The following is a 25,165-nucleotide window of genomic DNA, read 5'->3' as shown; positions in this document are numbered from 1 at the left end:
CCTATTCTTCACCTTGATTGCATATTGATAATTTTATAAACTAGATTATATCATTTACATTCAAGCCTGTTTATTTTCTTGAATGAATAATTCAAGTTCATGGAACATCCCAGAAACTGAGATTATAACACATATACTAGTGTTCTTCAGCCAGGTTCGTTCTGAAATTAGACAACTTCACAGTGCTTTAGTCCATGAGATATTAAAGTCAATTTTATTGCCAACCAAGGAGGATAATAAATAGTACAACCCCTGAGTCCAATGCAGCTGATTTTTTTTGTTTGTTTGTTTTAAAAACAATTTGCTTGGAGTATGAACCAATCTCTCTTTCACTTGGCTGTGGATATTTTGCTTGTCTGGGGCCCAGCTACAGGAAGCAAATGGCCCAGGATACTGAGAATAGATGCTATGTAGCCTTCTGTGTAAAATTGTCGGCTTACTTCTGTTATGGACTGTTTGTTACCTTGCCTGTCTACAACAAATTCAAAACAATAATTGTAATCTACCAGCTATCTTCAGTTGTCAGAATGGAATATTTTTGCCCTCAGAGTAAACTAAACATCAGAAATGAATAGAATGTAGTATATATCATAGTAACTTGAAATACTGGATAAAAAAATGTTAATTTCCTATTCAGTGATACACACTGATATATGAGAAACAGGATGCTAATATCCAGAATTTAAAAAGAATTACAGGATTTAAATGTCAAGGAAATGAACCGACAGTCAATAAGTGGACTAACGGAAGTTTTCAACATAAGGAACACAAGTGTTCAAAAACTTACTTTAAAACCCAGTCAGCTTCACGAGTCTTCTGAAAAATACAAATCAAAAATACTCTGATATCCCACCTCACTCCAGCTTAAAGGTGAACATCAAAAAAAAAATCTGACAAATATTGATGAGGATGTAGGGTAAGTGGAACCGTTATTCACTGTTGACGGGATTGAAATTCATATAGCCATTATGAAAATAAGTTTGGAATTCCTCAAAAAAATTAAAAACGAGAACTGCTATATGAGCCAACTATTTCACTCCTGGGAAGATCCTCAGAGAACTCCAGATCCTACCCCAGAGATAGCTGCACCCCATGTTTATTGTTGTTCTATTCACTATAGCAAAGGAGTGGGAAAAACCTCATAGTACATCAACAGATAAATAGGTAATGAGATCTATACATATCAAATAGAATGCTATTAATCTCTAAAGAAAAACAAAATCACAAAATTTCAGGGAAACATGTGGACTTATAGTATATAACATCAAAGGAGTCCACCCAGTCTCAGAAAGAACAAAAGGAACACATGTTCTCCTTCATATGTGTGTCATAGCCTATCATAAACGCATACATGTACATATGTAAACAAATGCACATTTTGGTATTATGTAACATATACAGAGAAGAAGAAAGTATGATGAGAGATAGTATGCAGGTGAAGGACACATGAATCACGAAAGAGGACATAAAGCCTACTATTTCTCTAGTGTTAACTCTGTCATGGATTTTTCATTTTTCCGACTGGATACATGCATGAAAATGTGACTTATACTGAAAGTGTAAAATACAAAATAAAGCTCCATGGATTCGGAATGGCTCCTCTAACTACATAAGAGTTCAATGAGATGAATAGAGTTTGGGTCTCGGCAGGTGCTTGTGTGGGTGGCTATGTTAATATAGTTGTGTGATGTCTTTGATTTGTAAATTCTTTATAATAAAGTGAATTTTATTTTGTCAAACTAAAAAAAGAAAAAGATGTGAGAGACATACAGAGGTATCCACATAAATGGTCCTTAGAGATGATCTGGGGAAATTGTGGGATCCAACCATTGCATCTTAGCACATTATAAAATGCACCCAGATTGATTACAGTGGCTTCTTTAAAAAGCCAATGTGTTTCTAAACAATAGTCTATTATCTATAAATCTGTTCTATTATTCTCCTTAAGTTGTAGAAGATGCCAAATATAATTACAAAATACATATTCAAAACATGTAAACCACTAATTTTCCACTTGTAAAAGCCTGATTCAAAAAGCAATTTACTTTATGGTTTACTTAAGCTCTGTAACTACATTAAAATATGATAGTATATACACAACAGCTTGTTAACAAGATTATCAAAACATTAAAATCATAATGCGCCACTTCAATTATGGATCCTTAAAATTAGAGCTAATCCTCACAGCACCAATTTTTATCTCCTAAACAGTTTTAGCTATTAGCTGCTCATTCAAATCCTGTATCTCAGATGATAGGCTTTCCAGAGGAACAACTTAGCTTTGCACTCTTCTTTGGTAGCAAACAAAAGCTGGCCCCTTTCCTTCTAGACCATCAGTTCTCAACCTGTGGGTCATGACCCCACATGGGGGAGGGGGTCACAAATCAGATATTCAGCATATCAAATATTTATATTACAAGTCATAACAGTAGCATAATTACATTTGTGAAGTAGCAATAAAAATAATTTTATGGTTGGGAGTCAGCACAACATGAGGAACTGTATTAAAGGGTCACAGTATTTGGAAGGCTGAACCATTGGTCTATACTGTATGAAGCAGTCTTTGATAAGAAGGGGAAAATGGAATCCTTTTCCTGGCCTCTGCTTAGGGGTTTCTACTGATGTTCTTGGCAGTAGAGTCATTTCAATAAGTTATCCTAATGTTATTATAAGTTATCCTAATGTTGTTATAAGTTATCCTAAGTTATTCCAAAGGTATCAATTTGGTCATCTAAAGACATTCACAATATTGAAGTGTTTTTTTTTTTCTAAAAATATTGCTCTTACTCAAGTAGTGCATAGAACACAGTAGTCACACCAAGTTGAACATATTGATTCTTATGCCAGTAACTATGACAATGGGCTTTATAAACAACCAAGTTAACCTGCACTTGATTTCCTTTGTGCTGCTTTTCACAGAATTTATAGCAGGTAATTATATAGTCAATATTCCTTACACAGGACTAATTAAATTTTAAAGTAGTGAAAATGATGCTATACTAAAAACATTTAAAATGATATTCAGGGTCTAGAGAGATGGTTCATTGGTTAAGAGTATTTGGGGTTCTTATACATGACCTGGGTTTGGTCCCCAACACCCACATGGCAGCTCACAACCACGTGTATCACCAGTTATGAGGGATTTGGATTTGATGTCCTCTTATAGCCTTCATGGGCCCTGTAAGTACACATGGATATATATATATATATATATATATATATATATATATATATATATATATATACATACATACATATACTTGTAGGTAAAGCATGCACACACAAAATAAAAGTAAATTTTTAAATATATATAATTTTATAAAATTTATAAAATGTATGTAATTGAGACAAAATTTATAAACAATTCAGAAGTGTTATTGCTGAGCATGTTCATGGTTTTAATAAATATTAGCAAGTATTACAATACCTTTTTCTATTCCCCATGAATGGTAAAAAATAAACAGGCCATCTGAAATTGCTTTCAGTCTCCCCCGCAAAGTTGAGTAAATAAAAGCCTTAGTATTCACGTGTGTGACAAGCAGGAGATAGAAAATATGTGTTGCATGCAATGATATTCACACTGTACAATTAACATGAAATTAATGACCTATGTTGCATCATTTCATGTGATTAACTCTCTGCATTTGCTGACCTATGCCAACGATGCTGATAATAACAAATACACCATTATCAGCAAATATAGTGAAGAGATGCTTTTGTCTTCAGATTCCAAACTATCTAAAGGCAGTCTGCTTGAGTTTTTAAATGAAAGAAAACTTGAGGAAGAATACCATTAATATAGTATCAAATTTTAATTAAAACAGAGAGCACCAGTATTTTTTTCTATGGCTACAATTACAAACATTTTGTATTCTTCAAATGTACGCACATGCCTGGATATTTCTGATTATAGTAGTGATGTGTATTTATTCTTGAAAATGCTAAACACAAATATGCTACAATGCTAAACCATCTAACATCGCACACAGCACAATATAATATATTCAGAATTTTAAAAAGGAAAATTTCCTTACCATCCATATTATTTGAACAACCTACCAATTTCAATATTAATTGAATTTCATTATTATATTTCATTAAAATTAATTGAATTATAACTTCAATTATAAATATTTTGTTAAACCTTTCTCATTCATTTTGTATTCTTTTTGAAGCCTACTTTAAATTATCTCAGTTTTCTAGTCACTTACTACATTTTGTAATTTGCTACTCTCAGATATTTAAAAATTCTTTTTAAAATTATAAAATAATTTTATGGAACCTGATTGTATGCATGTAATCCTAATGCACATAGAAAAAGCAAAGGGAATTCTAAATCTGTACATACTGTCATACTGAGAGTTTTCTTTGACTTGGAGAAGGGATCTTATGTGTATATACATATACATATATATATAGAGAATATATATATATATATATATATATATATATATATATATATATACTATGTAAACACAAACATAAGACATAATTGAACATGCATGTTTATCTCCAAAACATGAAAAGTAGGACAGTGATAATGTTTTTATTTAGATAGACAAATTCTCAATAAGGTAATTCTTTGCTCAAATTATGGTGGAAAGTCAGTTAAAGAAAATCTAATTTAGCAAGGGATGCATTTAATAGATAAAGCAGTACTTAAGTCCAACTACACAGTGGAAAAGCTTGTACATCAGATGGCAACTGGCCTCACCACCACTAGATATTAACAAGAGAGTAAAATTAAAGACATACTTAAATTCCTACATTGACACAAAGTAGGCTTGGAAACCTGAATAACCTATCCGTGTTTTGAAATATCCTGTGGACTTCAATCTTCCTATCTGAAGTTTAGATAATTATTTATATTCCTGAATCAAGCACATTACAGCAATTTTAACCTTTTGATTCAAATAACATGTACACTGATTGTATCTCCAAGAATCATTCTCTAAGTTGACATGGTTAAAATCTATTTTTTGACTCTGCATCTATGCTGAGCTTCTGTTGCACCTTCAAACACTATTACCCACACCAGGAAAAAAGCCAGCAAACAGAAATTGTACAACTCAACATCTCCACCTAGTGACAACAATCTCAACACGTGATGAAGCCAAGCAAAGAGGAGAAGACTCAGCTCCTGATGTCCTGGCAACTCCACTGGATGATAAGAATCTAGAAGCAACAGCCCTCACCCAACAGCCAGCTCCTCTAACACAATACTAGTTCACATCTGGACACTTTGAGTCTCCAGTTAGTGATCTTGTAGAGCTATGTCCTTCAATCCAACCAATTTACATTTCCATACAGTCATTAAGTCCCGATAATGGCTTCCAAAATATTTCACTTTTGTTTTTCTTAATGAAAAAATACTATATTCTACATCACATTCTTTTACAGAATTTAACTTCTCTGTTTCCCAGGTTATTCAGTTCTGCTATCTATCATTTCCCCATGTCAGCCTCCTGGTGTTCATTGTTCACTTCTGTCTCTGGAATTCCAAGTAGACACATGTATAAAGAAGCCTCACCTTCCCCCTTATACTCAGCCTTCATTACAGGATCCAAGATAGGCACCAAATATTAAAGTACAGAAATCAAATCACCTTGGAGTGAAGAGAGCATTGATTCAGCTGAGATAAGCAGAAAATACTATGAAAGGAAGGCACAAAGTTACTCTTAAATTCATTATCCTACAGTGGACCAGAGACTTGACCTGGAGAAAGTGGCTTTTTTCTTGTGCTTAGATATGTCTTTAGTGCCATCATTTTCACAAACTTTGTAGAAGATTTCCACAGAAAAGGAGCATGAGGATAGGTAATATACAAGTATGTAAGTCATCCCTTTGGTGTTTTACGTGTGAAGACTACAGTGAATTTCCCAATCAGTTCCACAAACATATATGACAGAAGCAAATTATTTTAAAGTTACTTTGTGCTATTAAAAGATAACAATGTATACAAACATTGTAACATGTAGTTAAAAATTATTCCTTTCTGCTATTCTCATGACTCACATTAAGTCTCTGAAATTTACAATCTTACTGAACAAATTGGTTGGATCAAACTATTATGGTTAATGTCACAATTAAATCTTATTCAATTGGACCAAGGTTATATAAAATCTATTATTTTAAAAAAAATTATTCAGATTTTCCGTAATTTCTATGGCTTCTGAACAATGCATTTATAGATGGTAAATTAATACAAAAGGATATGTTTATTTTAAGGCTATTAGTGGTTATTAACACTTCATTCCTCAACATATTAGTAAATTATATTCCTCATGGATTCTGTAAACATGAGAATGGCTATCTTCGCACTCAGAACTGTTCTCCCCACTGAACTGAAGTAATAGTCACCTGCAAGCAATTTCTGTAATTTTTTAAAGCTTTCAGCTTTTGTCTTTACATTTTGCTGATATTTTCCCATGTATAGATTTTAATGTAATCAAAGCTTTGTGATTAATTCCAATGGTATTTAGTTTATTATCTTCACTTGTCAAACCTCAAAGATATGGTCACTTCCATAATCCATTGGAATCTGGCCTTTTAATTTTTTATTTCATTTAACTCTTTAATACCCATGAAGTTTGCTTTGGCCATTTGCAATAAAAATATAAAGTGATTTCCCTTTTCAAACAGCAAAAGTTTATTCCACTTATTAAGTGATTCAGCACATTCTGAATAATTTTGGGTACTTTATCTGAATAACTTCACTAGATCTTTATAGGGATTCCTGTCGAGGACAGCCATTGAGTGACTATAATACAAAGAAAAGCTTATGAATTCTTACATTCACTTTGAAGAAAATCCATCTCATCAACTGTCTTCGTTAAATTTTAATATATTATGAGCTTATCCTTCTTCAGTCCAGAAGACTGAAGCCAGGGCCTCACAAATACTAAGCTAGTGCTCTACCACAGAGCTACACTCCTAGCAACTTTTTACTTATTAGATTATTTTCCTGGTTGATCTTCTTAGGCCATTTAGAAACAAATAATGATTTAGAGAATAATACTCATTTTTTTCTCTTCTATATCAACCCATACTTGTTAGCTTCGGTTTTACAGTTGTTGCTCTGTTGTGAATGGAGCTTTTCTGTCATCTTCATAAGAAAGAGAGCACTCCTATGTTTGATGTACATGACAATGGTATTGCCTCATGGTGGCCTGTCTCTTGACTGTAACTCCATCACTGTGAGACTGCTGCACATCATTTTAGCAAAATAAAATCTTGCTTTTAGGAAAGTACCATCTAAACCACAGTCATCCCATGAATTCTTTAAGTAAAGTATTTAAATACATACAATAAACAATTCCACTATTCTAATAAACTGACCACATTTTGTGGGCTCAGTAGCCATGCTCTGAATGTCTCTATGGTCCACAGAATGTAGATAGGGACCTGCCAACTACAATCTTCACTCCTCAGATGCTCCATATTATAGCTACGTCTTACTCCTGGAGGTGAGCAATTGGAATTTAAAGTCTTAAAATGTTTTTCTTTTCTTTTCTTTTTTATTTATTAATAAAAGCACTTATAACTTCAGCTGTGAAGTTTCCTTTTGCACAGACAGTGGCAAACGTTAAAATAAGAAGAGGAAAAGAAAAGCATGATAGCAAAATGAAAGACTTAGAGTAAACACTAATCAGGCTGGCCACACGTTAGCTCTGGGCTGGACTCTTCAATACTAAAGCAGTCTTGGCTCAGCCATGGTAGTGATTCAGGAGGCTGAGGCAAGAGGATTGCTATGAGTTCAAGGTCCACTTGGACAACACAGCAAGTACCAGACCATCTGGAGCTACATAGGAAGACTGTCTCAGAAAGCAAACCCAAACAATAGCAACAACAGCAAACACAGACTCTTTCCTCTTCAGAGAGAGAGAGAGGGTTAACCCCAAAAGAATTCGTAAATCTGGATCTTGGAAGGTGGCTCCGTGTATAGGGTGCTTGCTGCCATCCCTGAAAACCTGAGTTTGATCCCCAGAAACTGACTCTCAATAATTTGTCCTCTCACCTCCACATGTGTGCCATGGCTGTGTGTACGCACACCCCCACACCCATCCCTGACACACACTTGCTTCCCCTAGGTCCAACAACTCACTCCTAGCAGAGTGTTGAGTGCTAGCATTTTGCCAGTTCTAGGTGAAATCAAATAAACACACTTTCTCCTATATTCAGTTTTTAAAGTTATCATATTAGTTTTTTACTCTTGTTCTCATTCTCTGATTTGATAAACTATTCTTGAAAATCCCACACTTCCCATGGCTACAAACATCAAAATACTAACAAACTCCAATGGGCACATCACCCTCACTTTTGGTCCTGAATTGTGGAACTATATTTTTCGGGTGCCTACTTCACATTCCACACATGGAGCAGCCTTCACTATCTCAAATGCATCTGAAAAGAAAAATCACCTTCATGTAGTTCTTTTTCTTCTTCCCTCTCTCAGGTACTATACTTACCTAATATGATATTTAGCCAGAATAATAGATAGATAAAGTTGTAGTTCCTATTCTTTTTACATAGTCTGAAGGCATCTTTACACCTAGGATCCTGGGCAGTATTAAGGCAATTCATGAACTGATGAGGAGCAGATTCAAGATGCATAGCAAAGACTAGTCAAGAAGAAAGGCTGAATGAGGACACACAGGACTGAGCAGAGGCAGAATCCTTCTCTAAGTGACAGATGCAGGAGAAGCTTCATAGATCAGGAGGTACCAAACAGGAGAAAGGCCCCAGGACAGGAGCCAAGTTCAATCTGCAAACTCTAGTCAGATGTGCCCTAGCTAGCTCCTCCACCCCTCACCTCTAAACATTCTCAGAACAAGGGTGCCCCTGTGGACACCTGAAGTCATTGAAGAGCTGGTGAATAGATGAACTGGTGAGAGAAGAGGATGCCTCCTTTGTTAAGCTAATCCATGGTGGTGGACAAAAAAAAAAGGATCTACTGTTAAGAGTATGGACCCTGGGCGAATTCAAGAGCGACCTAGCCTTCTCCTCCACTGAATAGTGAAGCTAATTTTTAAGAGCCAAAGGATGGTTTCTATACCTGTATGGTACTTTCTCCTCTGTACTCCAATTCTATAGAACAATAAATTTACCTATATAATTTTATACTCAGTGTTATCACAATATCCTAATATCCTAAAAATCCTTTAAAAAATTCCTTGAAATAATTTAAATTGTTTTTCACAGAACACTAGGTTCTATAGCAAGTTGGCCTGCACCACATGCTACCAAAAATATTTTCAATGAGCTTCCCGATGTCAGTCTCTTTGCTAACCGAGGCTCCCCTAAGTTATTGCTACCTGTTCCCTAATGCCCCAAACCTGCTCTGAGGTCCTAGGGCTCCCATTAGCCCAGTGAAATCCTGAATGCTTCATTTGTAGTTATGAATTCATGACATAGAAGAAGAGATCTAGTATTAATTTTTAAAAAAGCCCATCTGCATGTATGTTTGTGATAAAAAAAATAATAATAATTCATTCACACACACAAAAGCTTGCCTTCTATCACAGCCTTACTGTTTTTAAAGCACACCTTCACATTCCAGTGTCCTATTCATCACTCTATACTGTTTTCTCTACATACAACAGTGTCCTTTAACCTCAGCCAACCTTTTCACCTCTCTGAGGTTGGTTTTCGGTCCAGCCATTCTTCATATGAGCAAGAACTTTCACAGATGAGAGATGCACTTTTCTCCTTGAAAGTTCTTGCATCACATTGAGATCTCTTCTGTCTATATTTTCTTTTCATGTGAAAGACTGAGTTCTTGGTGTATTAAAAATAGAGGGTGAGCATGAACAATATACTACATCATCTCATGCTACTGGTTACTAAATGATTGCATTGCACTTAGTCAGTCCAGATGTTCCTATGTGCATGCATGTATGTGGACACATAAAATATTCAGCCTAAGTAAACAAGTGCATTTCACCACCATGTGATTAAATTCTGAATTAAATTATCTGGGCTGTTGCCCTACTCATTGCATGGGTGGTCAGGGGTCATTCCAACTAGGTAATTAATGCTGTTTCCCCACCCCCACCCATTCATTCCTACTTGTTCTCTAAAAGCAAGCTCTCCCAGTATGTTCAAAATACTATTTACTTTTAAAAACTGGCAGGACTTAACAATCGTTTTATCTACAGTTCTCCTACAATTCGACTTGTTTTTTCTTGCGGACAGATCTCCTGCAAAGCTCACAAGTCCTTCCGTTCATTGTGTTGCCCCCATTCACATCCACATCCATTCACATAGCCCTTTCAATTCTCTCTGTATTTTTAGTTTTCAGTTCTTTTATTCAAAAGCATGAGAGCTGGCATCCTCTTTGTCTTCCTGTTTGTCTACGTATTTATTTCACAATGAATGGAAATTCAATTACAAAAAAAAATTGGCTTCTAAATAGATATTAGTATGCACATTTCACATATTCAAAAGTATAATATACGCTCTACATAAATGACATGTTCAATTTGTAACAGTGTGGTAGTTTCCAATAAAGAATAAAAAAATATATTTAAAAATGGAGTTCATTCATGATTTCTGTCCTAGACTTTCCTGCAGTATATTTTATACCTCATTTTTAATTTGCAATTATTTTCAGTAACTTAAACTTTGCTAGACTGCCGCTGCATTTTATATAGACACACATTCTCTACTGCGTACTCAGTTTTATTTTTCCATCTTTTTTATTAGTAAAGACATTAACAATAAAATAGGTTCCCTTGCTCTGGCTGGTAATTTCTCCTGCACACTGGTAATATATTATTCCCCTTTTTGTGACATCATAATCATCTGTACAGAAGTCCCATGTATCTTTGTGTAGAAGCTACTGTTTCCATTAAATTTAATTACCTCCCCCTGTGGTTTTAAATAGAAGTGGCTTCAAAATGAGGGCAGCTTCTATTAAATTTAATTACTTTCTCCTGCCGCTTGCATGGTAAAAGGGAGGTTGCTAAATGAGAGTGGCTTCTAAACTAAAGTATATGGTAGCTGTGTGACAGCAACAACAAAATCGTGTTGAACCCCCAGCAAGTCTGTCAGACGTCCCGCTTCTCCTAGTTTAACTTTCTGTACCTTAAAGCCATTAAAAATAAAGGAGCATTAAGATAATTTTTAAGTAACATTTTTTTATGAGTAAAACAAAGGAAAATGCACCATTTCTCTGCACAAATGCAGAGTGGGCCACTGTAAGGTTCAAGCTGGGAACTTTCAGGGCTAATGCTGCTTGTGACTTTCGTGTTCTAAGGATGATAAACTGATTACTCAGACATTGTTAATACCTAGTTAAAAACGAATTTAAAGGATGCTTCATTAACAGTTACTCAAAAGATAGCAAGGCTGGTGTGATTTTTGAGAAAACAAAAATAGTAATTGTTGAGTGAAAAAATATCAGGCTACTGATAGGTCTTTGCATCCAAAAGATAGTAGTTCTATGCTTTGAAATACTGAAAACAATGTAAGTTATTTTAAAAATAATTTTTAGTCTTACAAAATATAACAAAAGATCAAATTTTAAGTACTTCTTTTCAAATTAAATATTAATTAGGAAATGGTACTCAGCTAAGCTACCTTTACACAGTGTTTATTTTCCACTCACAAGCAGAATTTAGATGAACAATATTTTCATTCAATTGCACAATTTAGTATAAATATAAAACAAGACACCCCGTAAGCATTTTAAGTAACAAATTAAACATTTACATTTTTTACTGTGCACTGAGGCTTAACATTTATGCAGCTTCAAAACCAAAGTACAGCCTCAAGGGAAGTCCCTCTACTGACAAATTAATACCTTAGAGAACAGAGCTGAATGGTGGCAATGAACTCATTTGTTCCCCCAATAATGAAGAATGACTTTTTCTTTACCACATCTGTGACTGTTGCTATGGTGACCCAGACTTACCTCATTGCTTCTCGGAGAGCTCCTCGCTCACCAAGAGTAGTGTGCTTGATGTCATCAAAATTATTCTCCAGCTTCTCACAGGTCTGCAACACATTAAAACACTGAATTAATCTTCCACACCCCCAGAAAAATTACATCTATGCGGTTATGTAAAAATATAATCAATTGTATTGATCATGGGCTCATGAAAAATAGGCACAATGCTTTAATTGGGTGGGATTCATTAAAATCGACACTGAAATTCAACAGCCACAAACTCTCGAGTCTTATGATGCAGCTGCAGGAGAAATCTTTTTATCATTTTTTTTTTTTTCAAAATAGGTGTAAAAAAAAAGTGTCACACAAAACTAGCCAAACTGCCAGGGCTCAGAATAGCAATTAGTTTCCTAAAATAATCTCCAATTAATTAAAGCAAATGTAAATTGAAAAGAGAAAAATCAGTAAACAAGTTCAAAATAACACTGATAAGTGTATATGACAATGATCCATTTCAAAATTAGGTAGTGTGTACTGAAATGGAGAGGGTCACAGTGTGGGAAAAGTTCCACAAATTTTAAGCATATTTAAGAACCAGGTCCTCAGAACAACCTCCTCTGTTACATTTGAAATTGCACATATGAATCCACATATTTTTTATCTCAAAATACATCAACCTGATTGCTGTGATATCAAATATTTGAGGGCTATTAAATCAAGAAATCACACCACAGGCAATTTAAACTTCATAAATGTTTCTATTAAGTAGTAAATACACTAGTTACTAGTGCATTGAAATTTCTAAAAGTAAATTTAAGTTTTTACTACAATTCTTAATTTAATGGTATACTTTACATAAATAGTTATGTATAATGTAACAAGTTTTAGGAACATAGAACTCCTATCAAATTTTAGACTAAGTGGGTATTTGTTATAATCTTTTCAGACACTGGTGTTTTGTAGACAGTGGTAGCATTTAGAGAACAAAAAGAAGTTTGGGTTGTTTTTTTTTCTTTTGGTTTTTGGTTTTGTCTTTGGTTTTTAATTTTAGAAACAGAATAGTTAAGTAATAAAATTTAATTATTAATGTATCATTTCTATTCCCAAGTTATAAATAAACATGCTGGATTTCAGAAGACTGTAGAACTTAGATTATTGATTTCCAATGTACAAGAGTTAATTAATTTCCAACCCACTGGTATTCAATTCATCATGCTCGCCTTTAGTTCTGCTGTTTTAACTAGATCAAATTAAGGAAAGAACTGTTTTACTGTTTAATCAAATTACTTTATAATGGGAATCTTGAAATTTTCCAAAATAATTTAAATTCTGGATTCCTTTAACTGATCTAAAGTCATTTGTTGGACATATGCATTGGAAATCATTTTATGCTCTGGATTAGGATTTTTTCATATTTTTAGTTTTCTCACAAAGAAAAATTTTTGCATCTAAGGATGCTGAGTATATTATTTTTTTCTAATATTTGGTTAGTGTTTTTTATGGCCCATTTACTTGAAATGTTCTTCAAAGTAAAGAAAACTTCCTTTAGTATTAATAAGAATGACTTGCTGGTGTATATTTCACGTTTTGGTAAAACCTGCCTGTGAGGTGACATTTATATGGTTTAATACTGAAAATCACATCATATAGATAATCAATGAAGTACTATTTCCCTTAAATACCATCTGTCATTTGGAGTCATTTTCCCATAATTAAGTTTCAGTGCTGACAGAATCTATTTTTCAATTGTATTCTGATCAATTGATCAATTTTCCATACTTGTGCCAGTACCATGCACCTTAATTATATATTCATACTATAATAAATAAATTTATTCCTACAAATAAATGTAGGAAAATAACTAAATAGGAAAAGACAAAAAATTACATAATCTTTCATGAAGAAAATTCAAATACTGTAAGAAAAGTTAAGTTCTATATGATTATTCAACAGTAAAATGAAAATTTAAGCCATAACTTAGCGCCACTATATATTTTTGATGTGTGTAAAATGAAAAAGATAGGTCATACAGTGTTGCTGTTCTAGTATAAAAAGCTCTACGCTAATAATAGACCTGTAAACTGTTACAGTCACTTTGAAAAACAATGGCTATTGCTTCAACAGTCAACCATTTGCTTCTCTGGCCCAGCTGTGTTACACCTGAGAATAATGTATAGTGTATTCATCCAAAGCCCTATGGGAAAATATTAATGTAAACATTGTTTCATATTCCCAAGAGTAAAAGCAAAGAAGTTTCATATTAAGGTGAAATATATGTGATGTAATACATTCATACCCTAAAAATCTATGTAGCACTGAGAATGAATGACTATAACTATACTAAGTAACATAGAGGCACCTCAAATAACTAAGATTCAAAGAAGTGATAGACAGAAGAAAACACTCAAAGATACCCCCTTCTAGTTTTCTTCTCTGTTACTGTGACACAACAGTGACCTAACCAACTTCAGGAGAGAAAGGCTTTACAACTCCCAAGTAACAATCCATCATCAAAGGGAAATCAGGGCAGGAAATTAAGGCAGGAACCTGGAGGAAAGAACTGAAACAGAGGCCATGTAGGAACCTGTGTATGATCTTACCCTTAGGTTACATCAGCTACATTTCTTACATAGCTCAAGCCCAAGTGCTTAGGGATGGTACCATCCACAGTAGGAAGGCCCTCTATATCAATTAGCCATTAAGAAAATGCACTATAGACATTCCCACAGGCCAAGCCAAAGGAAGCAATTTCTCACTTAAAGAGATTCCCTCTTCCAGGAGTGTCAAGCTGAAAACAGAATCTAATCTATGACTTATTCCATTTGTATCAAGTTCAAAGATGTGCCAGGCTACAATGAATAATCTAAAAATTGACAATGTCATTTGGAGTCACATTAAAAAGAATAAAATATCAAACAACTAAAAACTATGAAGAATCACATTTTAAAAAAAATTTTTTTTGAATGGGAAAACATCCCATTGCGATGAACTGGAAGACTTCCTATTGCTAAGGTGGTGCTATTCTTTGGATTGATCCAATGACCCCATCCAATTCATAGCAAAATGCCACTTGATTTTTTTTCAAACTTGGAGAAACTTCCCAAAATTCACATGAATGCCAGAGGCTAGATATTCAAAACATGCTCAGGAAACGGAATGAAGTTACAAGAATTAGACCTCCAATTTCAAAACCTTTTTACCATGAATACAGCTTGGGTAGTTGTGGTAAAAGCTTACAAACATACATACTAAAGGACAGAATAGAGAGTGCAAATGGACCCTAACACTTATGGTCAATTCAATATTTAAAAGTGAAACAAGAAAATTCACCGTGAGTCAGGATGGATTTTGCAGAAATGGCACAGGAGAGTGAAGTCAGACTCTTGACTCACACAGCATTCCAAACCAACTCAAAAGGTTCACAGACCTGGACAAGAGCTAAAATTCAAAACGTTTCAAAGGGAGACGTTTTTCTGACTTTAATTAGTCTATGAAAATCAGGGTTTTCATAGATAAAAAAAAGACCAAGAAATCGTACTTGATAAAAGACTTGTCTCTTGAATGTATAACAAGTCAAACTCAGCTCAATAAGACAACTTCTGCCTCCCCTATATTTTTAAATGGGCAAATACTTCTCAGTAGATATATTTTCAAAGAAAATACAAAATGGGCAATGAAAATTTAAAAATGTCCACATAATTATTCTTCAGAAGAATCATGGATCACTAAATTCAGGAAGAAGGGTAATAACATCATAGAGCTACATTTTCATTTGGTCACATGCTGACCATGTGAATGTAAAGATTCTACCTCATTAGAAAACATTTGGGGCTGTCTTAGAATGTCAGCACATGAACCAGCTAAGTATAATCAACGTATAGTTAACAGAATTATGACCAGCAATTACACTTTTATAATATGACTTTTATAATGAAACAAAACATGATTCCATATAAAAATGTGTATTCAGATTTTCACATCAGCACTATCAATAACTGACACCAAGTAGAGACAACTTAAAAGCCAGTAAAATGACAAATGGATAATCAGTGTGGTATCACCATACCGCAGACCACTATTGTCTGGAAAGAGTGAAGTCACATACATTGTCCGCTGTGGATGAGCCATGAAACATTATGCTAAGTGGGGGAAAAAGTCATATATAAATGATAGCATTTTATAATTCCATTTATAAAATACCTAGTCTGGGCAAATCAATAGAAAGCAGATTAGTGGTTGCCAAGGGCTGTAGAAAGCACGAGGTAGGGTGCTGCTAATGGGAATTTGATTTCTTGGAAATGAGAAGAAATGTCCTGGAATTTGTGGTAATTAGGATACCACTTGTGAATAGACTACAAATTATGAAATTATACTTTCAAAGGGTGAACTACAAGGTATGTGTGACATAACTCCACAAAACTGTTATTTTGAAAAAAAGGCAAGGTAGTCTACTACATCACTGAAGGTATCCGGCCCTGGGAGGCCTAAGAGGCTCTTCTATGCACTGATCAGTTAACTTCTTGAAAGTTCCCTTAAGCTTCCACATGAAATTATAACAATAAAAAGGTTTTCAGGGAGATTGAAGGAAATATGTGTTTATCTTGACTTAAGCATGAAATAATATACATATATATCAAAATATCATGTTACTTCATTAATATACACAATGTGTGTGGCTTGGGGTATTACCTAAAAATAAACTTAAATTTCAAAGATATACCTCCGAGTGAATAAGTTAATAAAGTTTTAATACTGGCTAAGAATCATAATTCAGTTTCATCCAAATGGAGTTAAAATTCAAGAATTTAAAGTGCTTCAAAATGTCTGACATAACAAATATTTGCTATAGTTTAGCAAGTTTATGCTTTGGTTTTGCTTTTTATTGTATGTGTTGTGGTTTAGGAATTTTTAGGCAGGTCCCAAATTTGAGATTTTTTTCTGCCTCAGTTTCCCAAGTACTGAAAATATAAATGAATATTACAACATGTGGCTGTTGTTTAGAAGTATTATTATTTATTGCTACTGTTGTCTAATGATTGATTCCTGAGAAGGAGTCTGATTCTAATAAACATTTGACATTGCAGTAAGTTAATTACATACTTTTTACCTGAAGATTGAATGTTTTCTTAGTTTGTTTTTGTTTTTGTTTTTTTGAGTTTTGTGTTGGTTTGTTTAAAGACAGTTTCCTACAGTCCAGGTAGGTCTCAAAATTGTTACACAACTAAGGATCATTATGACGATCCTCCTGCATCTACATACTAAGGTCTGGGATTATAGATGCACTGTACCATGCCCAGAGTGTTGAACATTAAAAAACAACATTTATAAGGTTGGATATAATTTCAAAATGAGAAATTGAATCATTTGTACCACAAGGCCAGTACATGCACATTTTTCCAATTCTTCTGCACTAACACCCAAGCCTGGTTAGAATCTAGACTTCTGAATTGAAAACAGAGTTTCCTTTGTTGTTGTTGTGATTTTTTAAAATATTCTTTTATATTTGGCTGTAGTACCAGCAGTCAGAAGAAAAGGGGAAAATCCAGCAGCATCTCATATGTGTGTGTATGTGTGTATTTATATATATATATATATATATATATATATATATATATATATATATATCAAGTAACTATATATTTATACTCTAGTATAAAATGTCATTTCTAATATTCATACAAAAGTAATCAGTTTTTAGACAAAACTGGTCCTTACAAAAATTCATGCATCATTCTCATGGGAGTGAGAATTAAGGGGAGAAGACTAAACTTTTTTAACATTAAACAAATAGTTAAATAAAAGACTTTTAAATCTGAGAGGTTGTACATACTTATTACAACTGTTACTTACATGATTTTTTTTTAGGGGGGTGGTTATTTATTTTATGTATGAGTACTCTACTGCATATATGCTTTATGCCATAACAGGGCATCGGATCCCACTAGAGATAGTTGTGAGGCAATATGTGGTTGCTGGGAATTGAACTCAAGGCCTCTGGAAGAACAGTCAATGCTTTTAACCACTGAGCCATCTCACCAGCCCCCATACATGGATTTTTTTTTTTTTTAAAGCAGATGCTTCTATGAAAACACATAACAATTTTTAGGGAGATGCTTTAAAATTAAATATTATGCTTATGGAAAAAGTGTGTCTTAGGGTTACTACTGCTATTTATGAAACTAAAAGTAACTTGGGAAGGAAAAGGTTTATTTTACTCACAGTTCCATTTAACATTTCATTATCAAAAGTGGTGAGGGCAGGAGCTTATACAGAGGCCATGGATGGGATGCTGCCTACAGGCTTGCTCCCCATGACTTGCTAGGCTGCTTTCTTATATAATCCAGAACAACAACCTCAGGTATGGCGCCACCCACAATGGGCTGGGTCCTCCCCCATCAATCATTCATCAAGAAAATACCCTCTAGCAGGGTCTTATGGAGGCATGTTCTCAACTGAGGTTCCCTCCTTTAAGATAACTCTTGTTTGTGTGTCAAATTGACATAAAACTAGCCAGCACACCAACTAAGCTTTCTCTGTTTCTCGTAGCACTGTTCTTCACCACAGCTGTATCTAGTGTGGTTACAGCATATTGCTGCCCTTTCCTTAGGGTGAAAATAAGAGAGCTGAGGAGATCACATACAGTCTATCATTGGTTACACTTCCAGTGAACGTAGAAAAAGTGTAAAGGAAGTACCATGAAATGATTATATTGATAACTAGAGTTTTCCTTAAATGTTCATAATATTCCACTGAACTTATGTGTAATTATTTATTTGGCTAATTTCTATTTTTTGCTTGTTTTCTATTATCTCTATAAAAACAAGGAAGGAATTAATGTGTAGAAGTGAATTAAAAGATTAAAAAGTCTTAAGAAAGGAAAAAAGGAAAGGTCACTGCAATTATTCATTCAAACTAATTTGCTATTTAATGCAAATTATTACTTTCATCTAAAACCCGCTCCAAGTATGTGACCACTATCATCAGAGGTGGCATCATGAATGAAAATTCAGGGTGTTTAATTCTAAATCGCTATACTTTTGTTCCTTAATTAAAAAATTAATGGAAAGCACTGTTAACGTCCTCTTTGGTCACATGGTATTTTTAACTTCCTTTTCTTTGGAATTGGATTGCTACAGCTAACTATTTAGGTGGATAACTGCTAAGTCTGAGGTCTTACTTTTTCTATTCAAATTTTAAATGACTGACTCTTGCTATGAAACCTCCTCTTATTAAATGGATGCCTCCTCAGTGACAACTTCTAAACCAGACATGGAAACAAATATTTCTGTTTAATTGCCATGAATACTTTTTTTCAAAAATTTCCGTGCCCATGTATCTCTTGGTCACATCTATTTATCTGTAATTTAACAAAAATCAATCTGTGTGTCCCACAGTGCTTTTATTCAGCTGATTATATTTTTAAGCAAGCCTCGGAGACTTTGCATTTTCCAACGGGAATTAGCGAAATTACACAGCACTGTACCTGAAGCTTTTTATTTTAAAACAATCATCTTCCATTTACCTATTGTCTTTAGAACCAGCAGTGCTGCAGGAAACATGCAGTTTAATTTTTAATAGCATTGGCAAGGCATGATAATTGCAGTACTGTAATTAAGAGAGGATTTTGAAGATCGTAGTTTAGCCATTTGAAGTTACTCTCTATGCCTGAGCAACAATGCTAGAAGCAAAATATCATAAAGAAGGGCAAAGACTGGAAGCCGCCTGTCACTACATTATGACACACTGGCTTGGACTCCAGGAGGAGTAAGAAGACCACATCCAGCCTATGTCATCAAGTAATCATGTTTGAAATGCCTTGGGGAAAGCTGTATAATAATTTGAAATAAGCAAAAATTAATGCTAAATTTTCATTATTTCTCATTAATTCATGTTCTTTTTTTAGATGCAAGCCAATAAGATCACCATTTGAAAATAGTTTTTGTTAATATCCACAGACAACAACAACAACAACAACAAACAGAATCTTTGAGGAAACTTTAATGTTTGAGACACAGAGGTTTAAAATTATACAGATGGTTGAGAATCTACATGTTGCTACCTTAAAAGAAAAAGGAAATGGGTATTTGCATCGTTTTCTTTTTAAAAAAAAATATTGTGAAATACTTTCTTTTTTTCTTCTTTTTTTAATTTTATAATTTAATTTAATTTTACATATCAGCCACGGATTCCCTTGTTCTCCCCCCCCCCCCCCCGCCTTTCCCCCAGTCCACCCCATATTCCCATCTCCTCCAGGGCAAAGACTCACCCGGGGATTCAGTTCAACCTGGTAGATTCAGTCCAGGCAGGTCCAGTCCCCTCCTCCCAGGCTGAGCCAAGTGTCCCTGTATAAACCCCAGGTTCCAAACAGCCAGCTCATGCACTGAGGACAGGTCCCAGTCCCACTGCCTAGATGCCTCCTAAACAGATTAAGCTAATCAACTGTCTCACTTATCCAGAGGGCCTGATCCAGTTGGGGGCTCCTCAGCTATTGGTTCATAGTTCATGTGTTTCCATTCGTTTGGCTATTTGTCCCTGTGCTTTTTCCAATCTTGGTTTCAACAATTCTCACTCATACAAACCCTCCTCTTTCTTGCCAATTGGACTCCTGGAGCTCCACCTGTGGCCTGGCCATGGATCTCTGCATCTGGTTCCCTCAGTCATTGGATGAGGTTTCTAGCTCAACAATTAGGGTGTTTGGCCATCCTATCACCAGAGTAGGTCAGTTCCTGCTTTCTCTCGACCATTGCCAGTAGTCTATTGTGGAGGTATCTTTGTGGATTTCTGTGGACCTCTCTAGTCCTTTGCTTCTTCCTATTCTCATGTGGTCTTCATTTATCATGATCTCTTATTCCTTATTCTCCCTCTCTGTTCTTGATCCAGTTGGGATCTCCCGCCTCCTAAGCTCTCTTTCCCTTGACCCCTGCCCTTCATTACCCCCCCCCCCACTCACATCCAGGTTGTTCATGTAGATCTCATCCATTTCTCTGTCATTGGGTGATCCCTGTGTCTTTCTTGGGGTCCTGTTTTTTGGTAGCCTCCCTGGAGTTGTGAGTAGCAGTCTAGTCATCTTTGTTTTACATCTAGTATCCTCCTATGAGTGGGTACATACCATGTTTGTCTTTCTGAGTCTGGGTTACCTCACTCAGGATGACTCTTTCTAGATCCATCCATTTGCCTGCAAATCTTATGATGTCATTGTTTTTCTCTGCTGAGTAGTATGATATAAAATACCTTGGGGGTAACACTAACCAAGCAAGTGAAGGACCTATATGACAAGAACTTTAAGTCCCTGAAAAAAGAAATTGAAGATGTCAGAAAATGGAAAGATCTTCCATGCTCATGGATAGGCAGGATTAACATAATAAAAATGGCAATCTTACCAAAAGCAATCTACAGATTCAATGCAATCCCCATCAAAATACCAACACAATTCTTCACAGACCTGGAAAGAATAATACTCAACTTCATATGGAAAAACAAAAAACCCAGGATAGCCAAAAGAATCTTGTACAATATAACAACCTCTGGAGGCATCATGATCCCTGACCTCAAGCTCTACTATAGAGCTACAGTAATAAAAACAGCTAAGTACTGGCATAAAAACCAACATGTGGACCAATGGAATCGAATTGAAGACCCTGACATTAATCTGCACACCTATGAACATATAATTTTTTGACAAAGAAGCCAAAACTGTACAATGGAAAAAAGGAAGCATCTTCAACAAATGATGCTGGCATAACTGGATGTCATCATGTAGAAGGCTACAAATAGATCCATATCAGTCACCATGCATAAAACTTAAGTCCAAGTGGATCAAAGACCTCAACATAAATCCAGGTACTCTGCACCTGATAGAAGAGAGAGTAGGAAGTAGTCTTAAATGCATTGGCATAGGAGATCACTTCCTAAATATAATACCAGTAGCACAGACACTGAGAGAAACAATCAATCAATGGGACCTCTTGAAACTGAGAAGCTTTTGTAGAGCAAAGGATACAGTCAACAAGGCAAAGTGACAGCCTACAGAATGGGAAAAGGTCTTCACCAACCCCACATCTGACAGAGGAATGATATCCAGAATATATAAAGAACTCAGGAAATTAGACATCAAAATGCCCAACAGTCCAATTAAGAAATGGGCTATTGACAGGCGGATCTCTGTGAGTTCGAGGCCAGCCTGGACTACCAAGTGAGTTCCAGGAAAGACGCAAAGCTACACAGAGAAACCCTGTCTCAAAAAACCAAAAAAAAAAAAAAAAAAAAAGGAAAAAAAAAGGAAAAAAAAGAAATGGGCTATTGAACTGAACCGAGAATTCTCAACAGAAGAAGCTCAAATCTAAGGAATTGCTCAACATCCCCAGTCATCAGAGAAATGCAAATCAAAACGACTCTGAGATACCACCTTACACCTGTCAGAATGGTTAAGATCAAAAACACTGAAGACAGCTTATGCTGGAAAGGATATGGAGCTAGGGGAACTCTCCTCCACTGCTGCTGGGAATGCAAGCTTGTACAACCACTTTGGAAATCAATATGGCGCTTTCTTAGAAAATTGGAAATCAATATCCCCCAAGATCCAGCTATACCACTCTTGGGCATATACCCAAGGAATGCTCAATCATACAACAAGGGCACTTGCTCAGCTATGTTCATAGCAGCATTGTTTGTAATAGCCAGAACCTGGAAACAACCTAGATGCCCTTCAACTGAAGAATAGATAAATAAAATGTTGTATCTTTTTCTAACACGACATCGTGGACTGAGACCACAAAGAAGAAGGAGAGGTGGGGTGGGGATAGTCATTGGTTGGTACACTGCCTGCTGCACCAATACACAGATGTGAATCGGATCCCTAGCACCGGAGTAGAGCAACTGGGTGCAATAACATATGCCTGCAATCCGAACTTTCAGGAGGTGGAGAAAGGAGGATCCCTGAAGTTTATTGGCTAGTCAGCCTAGCTGAAATCATGATCTCCAGGTTCAATGAGAGCCCCTGTCTAAAAAAAGCAAGAAGGATGGAGGAAAAAAATTGACATAGAACTCCAGCCTCTATGTATATCCACATACAAGCTCTTTTGCACCCACGTGCAAACAGCAAACATGAACACATATATGTACCATACAAAAAAATAATCAAACATCCACCTACTTCCTCTCTCATCCCTTCCTCCCTGCCCTTCCTCCCTATTGTTTCCATTATCCCTATGATCCTCCATGCCTTCGTCCTCCTTGTCATCTCAGTAAAACTTTAAATTTTATCTTGGGTCCACCATTGTAGGGGGTACAGCTTATAAAAGAAGACACAAAATAATTGGATTGTAATTATTTTCAGATTCATCCTGAACACGTAGACACTTCTTGATTGTTTATTTTCCCCGTTGAGACAGGAGATGCAAATATTTCTTTATAATAAAGATAAAAAAGGACAGAGTCACAAAAGACCTGAAAAAAAAAAGTTCCCTTGAATACTCTATGGCTCAAGAAACCATTAGGCCAACCTTCTGTTAGCTAAAGAGAACATTCCAGAGCCTTTGAAGGACATTCAGCATTTTAAAGAAGACAACCTTTGATTTTTAGGAGGGATTTACCTGGAGAGGGCTCAGAACTGCATCTTCTATCATGAGATAAAATAAAAAGTCTAACTTAGTATGAGGTTGACTAACAGAAAAAGAAAGAATGTTCCATGTTTTCTGCTCTGAGCATGACTGAGGTTTATTATGCTCAATGAAACACAGAGGAAATAAGTAAGACTATAGGTCTTTCAACAATGTACCTTAGCCAAAATATTTCCATACCCAGAAATAAAAAATCAAACCCAAGATTATTACGTTTCATGAATATAAAAGAGAATCAAACTCCACAGGGCTTGAATTCTATTTCTAACAGTATTAGGCTCTCACCATATGTAACACACAGCTCAAGCAACCGACACTGTCATCTGCTTATCTTCTGCATAAATTTGAGCATTAAAATTCCAATTGGTCTGAGGCACATAGGTTCCCTGTCATGCTCTCCATCATTATCTTCTCCCTGACATCAAGGATTAATCACTACATAAAAATTGAGCCAATAACCTACCAAAGTCCTTTCTTAGCTCTCAGTTCACAAGGGTATAGAGCAAAGAAAAATTAAAATCTTATTTGTAAATGGCAAATATCTTTAAAGAAACTGTCCATTATGTTAATGGAGGGCAATTTTAGAAAGCAATGTCAATCAAACACAACACAGATTATTGGTGGCTGACTTTGCAGAGTAAGAAAGTTCCTGGAACCTCTGGAAACTACCAAAATGCAGATTCTGGGATGGGTGAATAATAGTTTGCTAGGAATGTCAAGCAGGGCACTTCTGTCAGTGTGTGCTATATAACTAACAGTGTGGAGAAACAAGGAATCCAATATACACATGTTTAGGCCAAATTAATATCCACAAATATTTTGCAGGCAACAGTCTTTATTTGGGTCTGTGACACCACTGTGACAAATATAATGAGCAATTAAATTCCCAAGTGTTCAGATTTTGGCAGCAATTAAAGGAGAAACAGGAAACTAAGCATGAAAACCCTGTTTCAGTGGCTTCTTGCCAAACGAATCCCCATGGGTTGAAGGAAGGTCTAGAGTTTCAAGTGTTGTAGATTTTTATGGTGTTTTATGATTCGTCTGCATTAAGGATTAAGTAAAAAATAATGAAATGAATATGTAGAATACCAACATCAACTCTGGAGAAAATACCAGGCACAATGCCCTAGCACTGAGAAATTTAAATAAGATCACTAAATAAGTTATCCTGTCTAACCTGTGCCAAAAAAAAAAAAAAATCCAATCAAGCTTCTCTACCCCTTCATTCACATTCTGGATGGAGGTAGGATGAAGTAAAGCAAGGAGAGCTAGAAGATTGTATTACTAAATGAAAACTAGACACTGCTATTTTAATTAAGACTTAATTTTCATGGGTCTGTATGTTTTATTGGATAATCAAAATATCAAAAAAACAAGATGGAGATAAAATGTATATACTATCTAATCTAAACTTAATAAATTAGGAAAGTAATCTTAGTAAATGAAAGGTCCCAGGCAGTTAATGGCATAGCCAGAAGAACTCAGGTCCCAGATGACAAACTGAAAGCAAAAGGTTCAATAGCCTTCTGTTGAGAAAGAGTAATCTACTGTCAGCCAGTGTTCCAGGTAGAGAGCGACAGATATAAATATGAAAGATTTTGACTTGTTCCCACACTAGAGAGGAAAAAGACAAGAGGCAAATGAACCATGTGCCTTT

The 25,165-nt window shown here is 35.3% G+C and overlaps 1 protein-coding gene across 1 annotated transcript in view; it reads right to left on the bottom strand.

Annotated features, from left to right (window-relative positions):
* The window catches only part of Dpyd (dihydropyrimidine dehydrogenase), an 839,421-nt gene that overhangs the window by 711,453 nt on the left and 102,803 nt on the right, over positions 1-25,165 (bottom strand). Inside the window, exon 3 of the mRNA XM_059266163.1 lies at positions 11,915-11,997. Coding sequence (XP_059122146.1) covers positions 11,915-11,997 — 83 coding nt within the window. The remainder of the gene's footprint in view (positions 1-11,914; positions 11,998-25,165) is intronic.

The sequence above is a fragment of the Peromyscus eremicus genome, chromosome 6 (genome assembly GCF_949786415.1).
Source record: "Peromyscus eremicus chromosome 6, PerEre_H2_v1, whole genome shotgun sequence".
Lineage (NCBI taxonomy): Eukaryota > Metazoa > Chordata > Mammalia > Rodentia > Cricetidae > Peromyscus > Peromyscus eremicus.
Note: the sequence above shows the minus strand (reverse complement) of the source record. Positions and strands in the feature narration are given on the sequence as shown.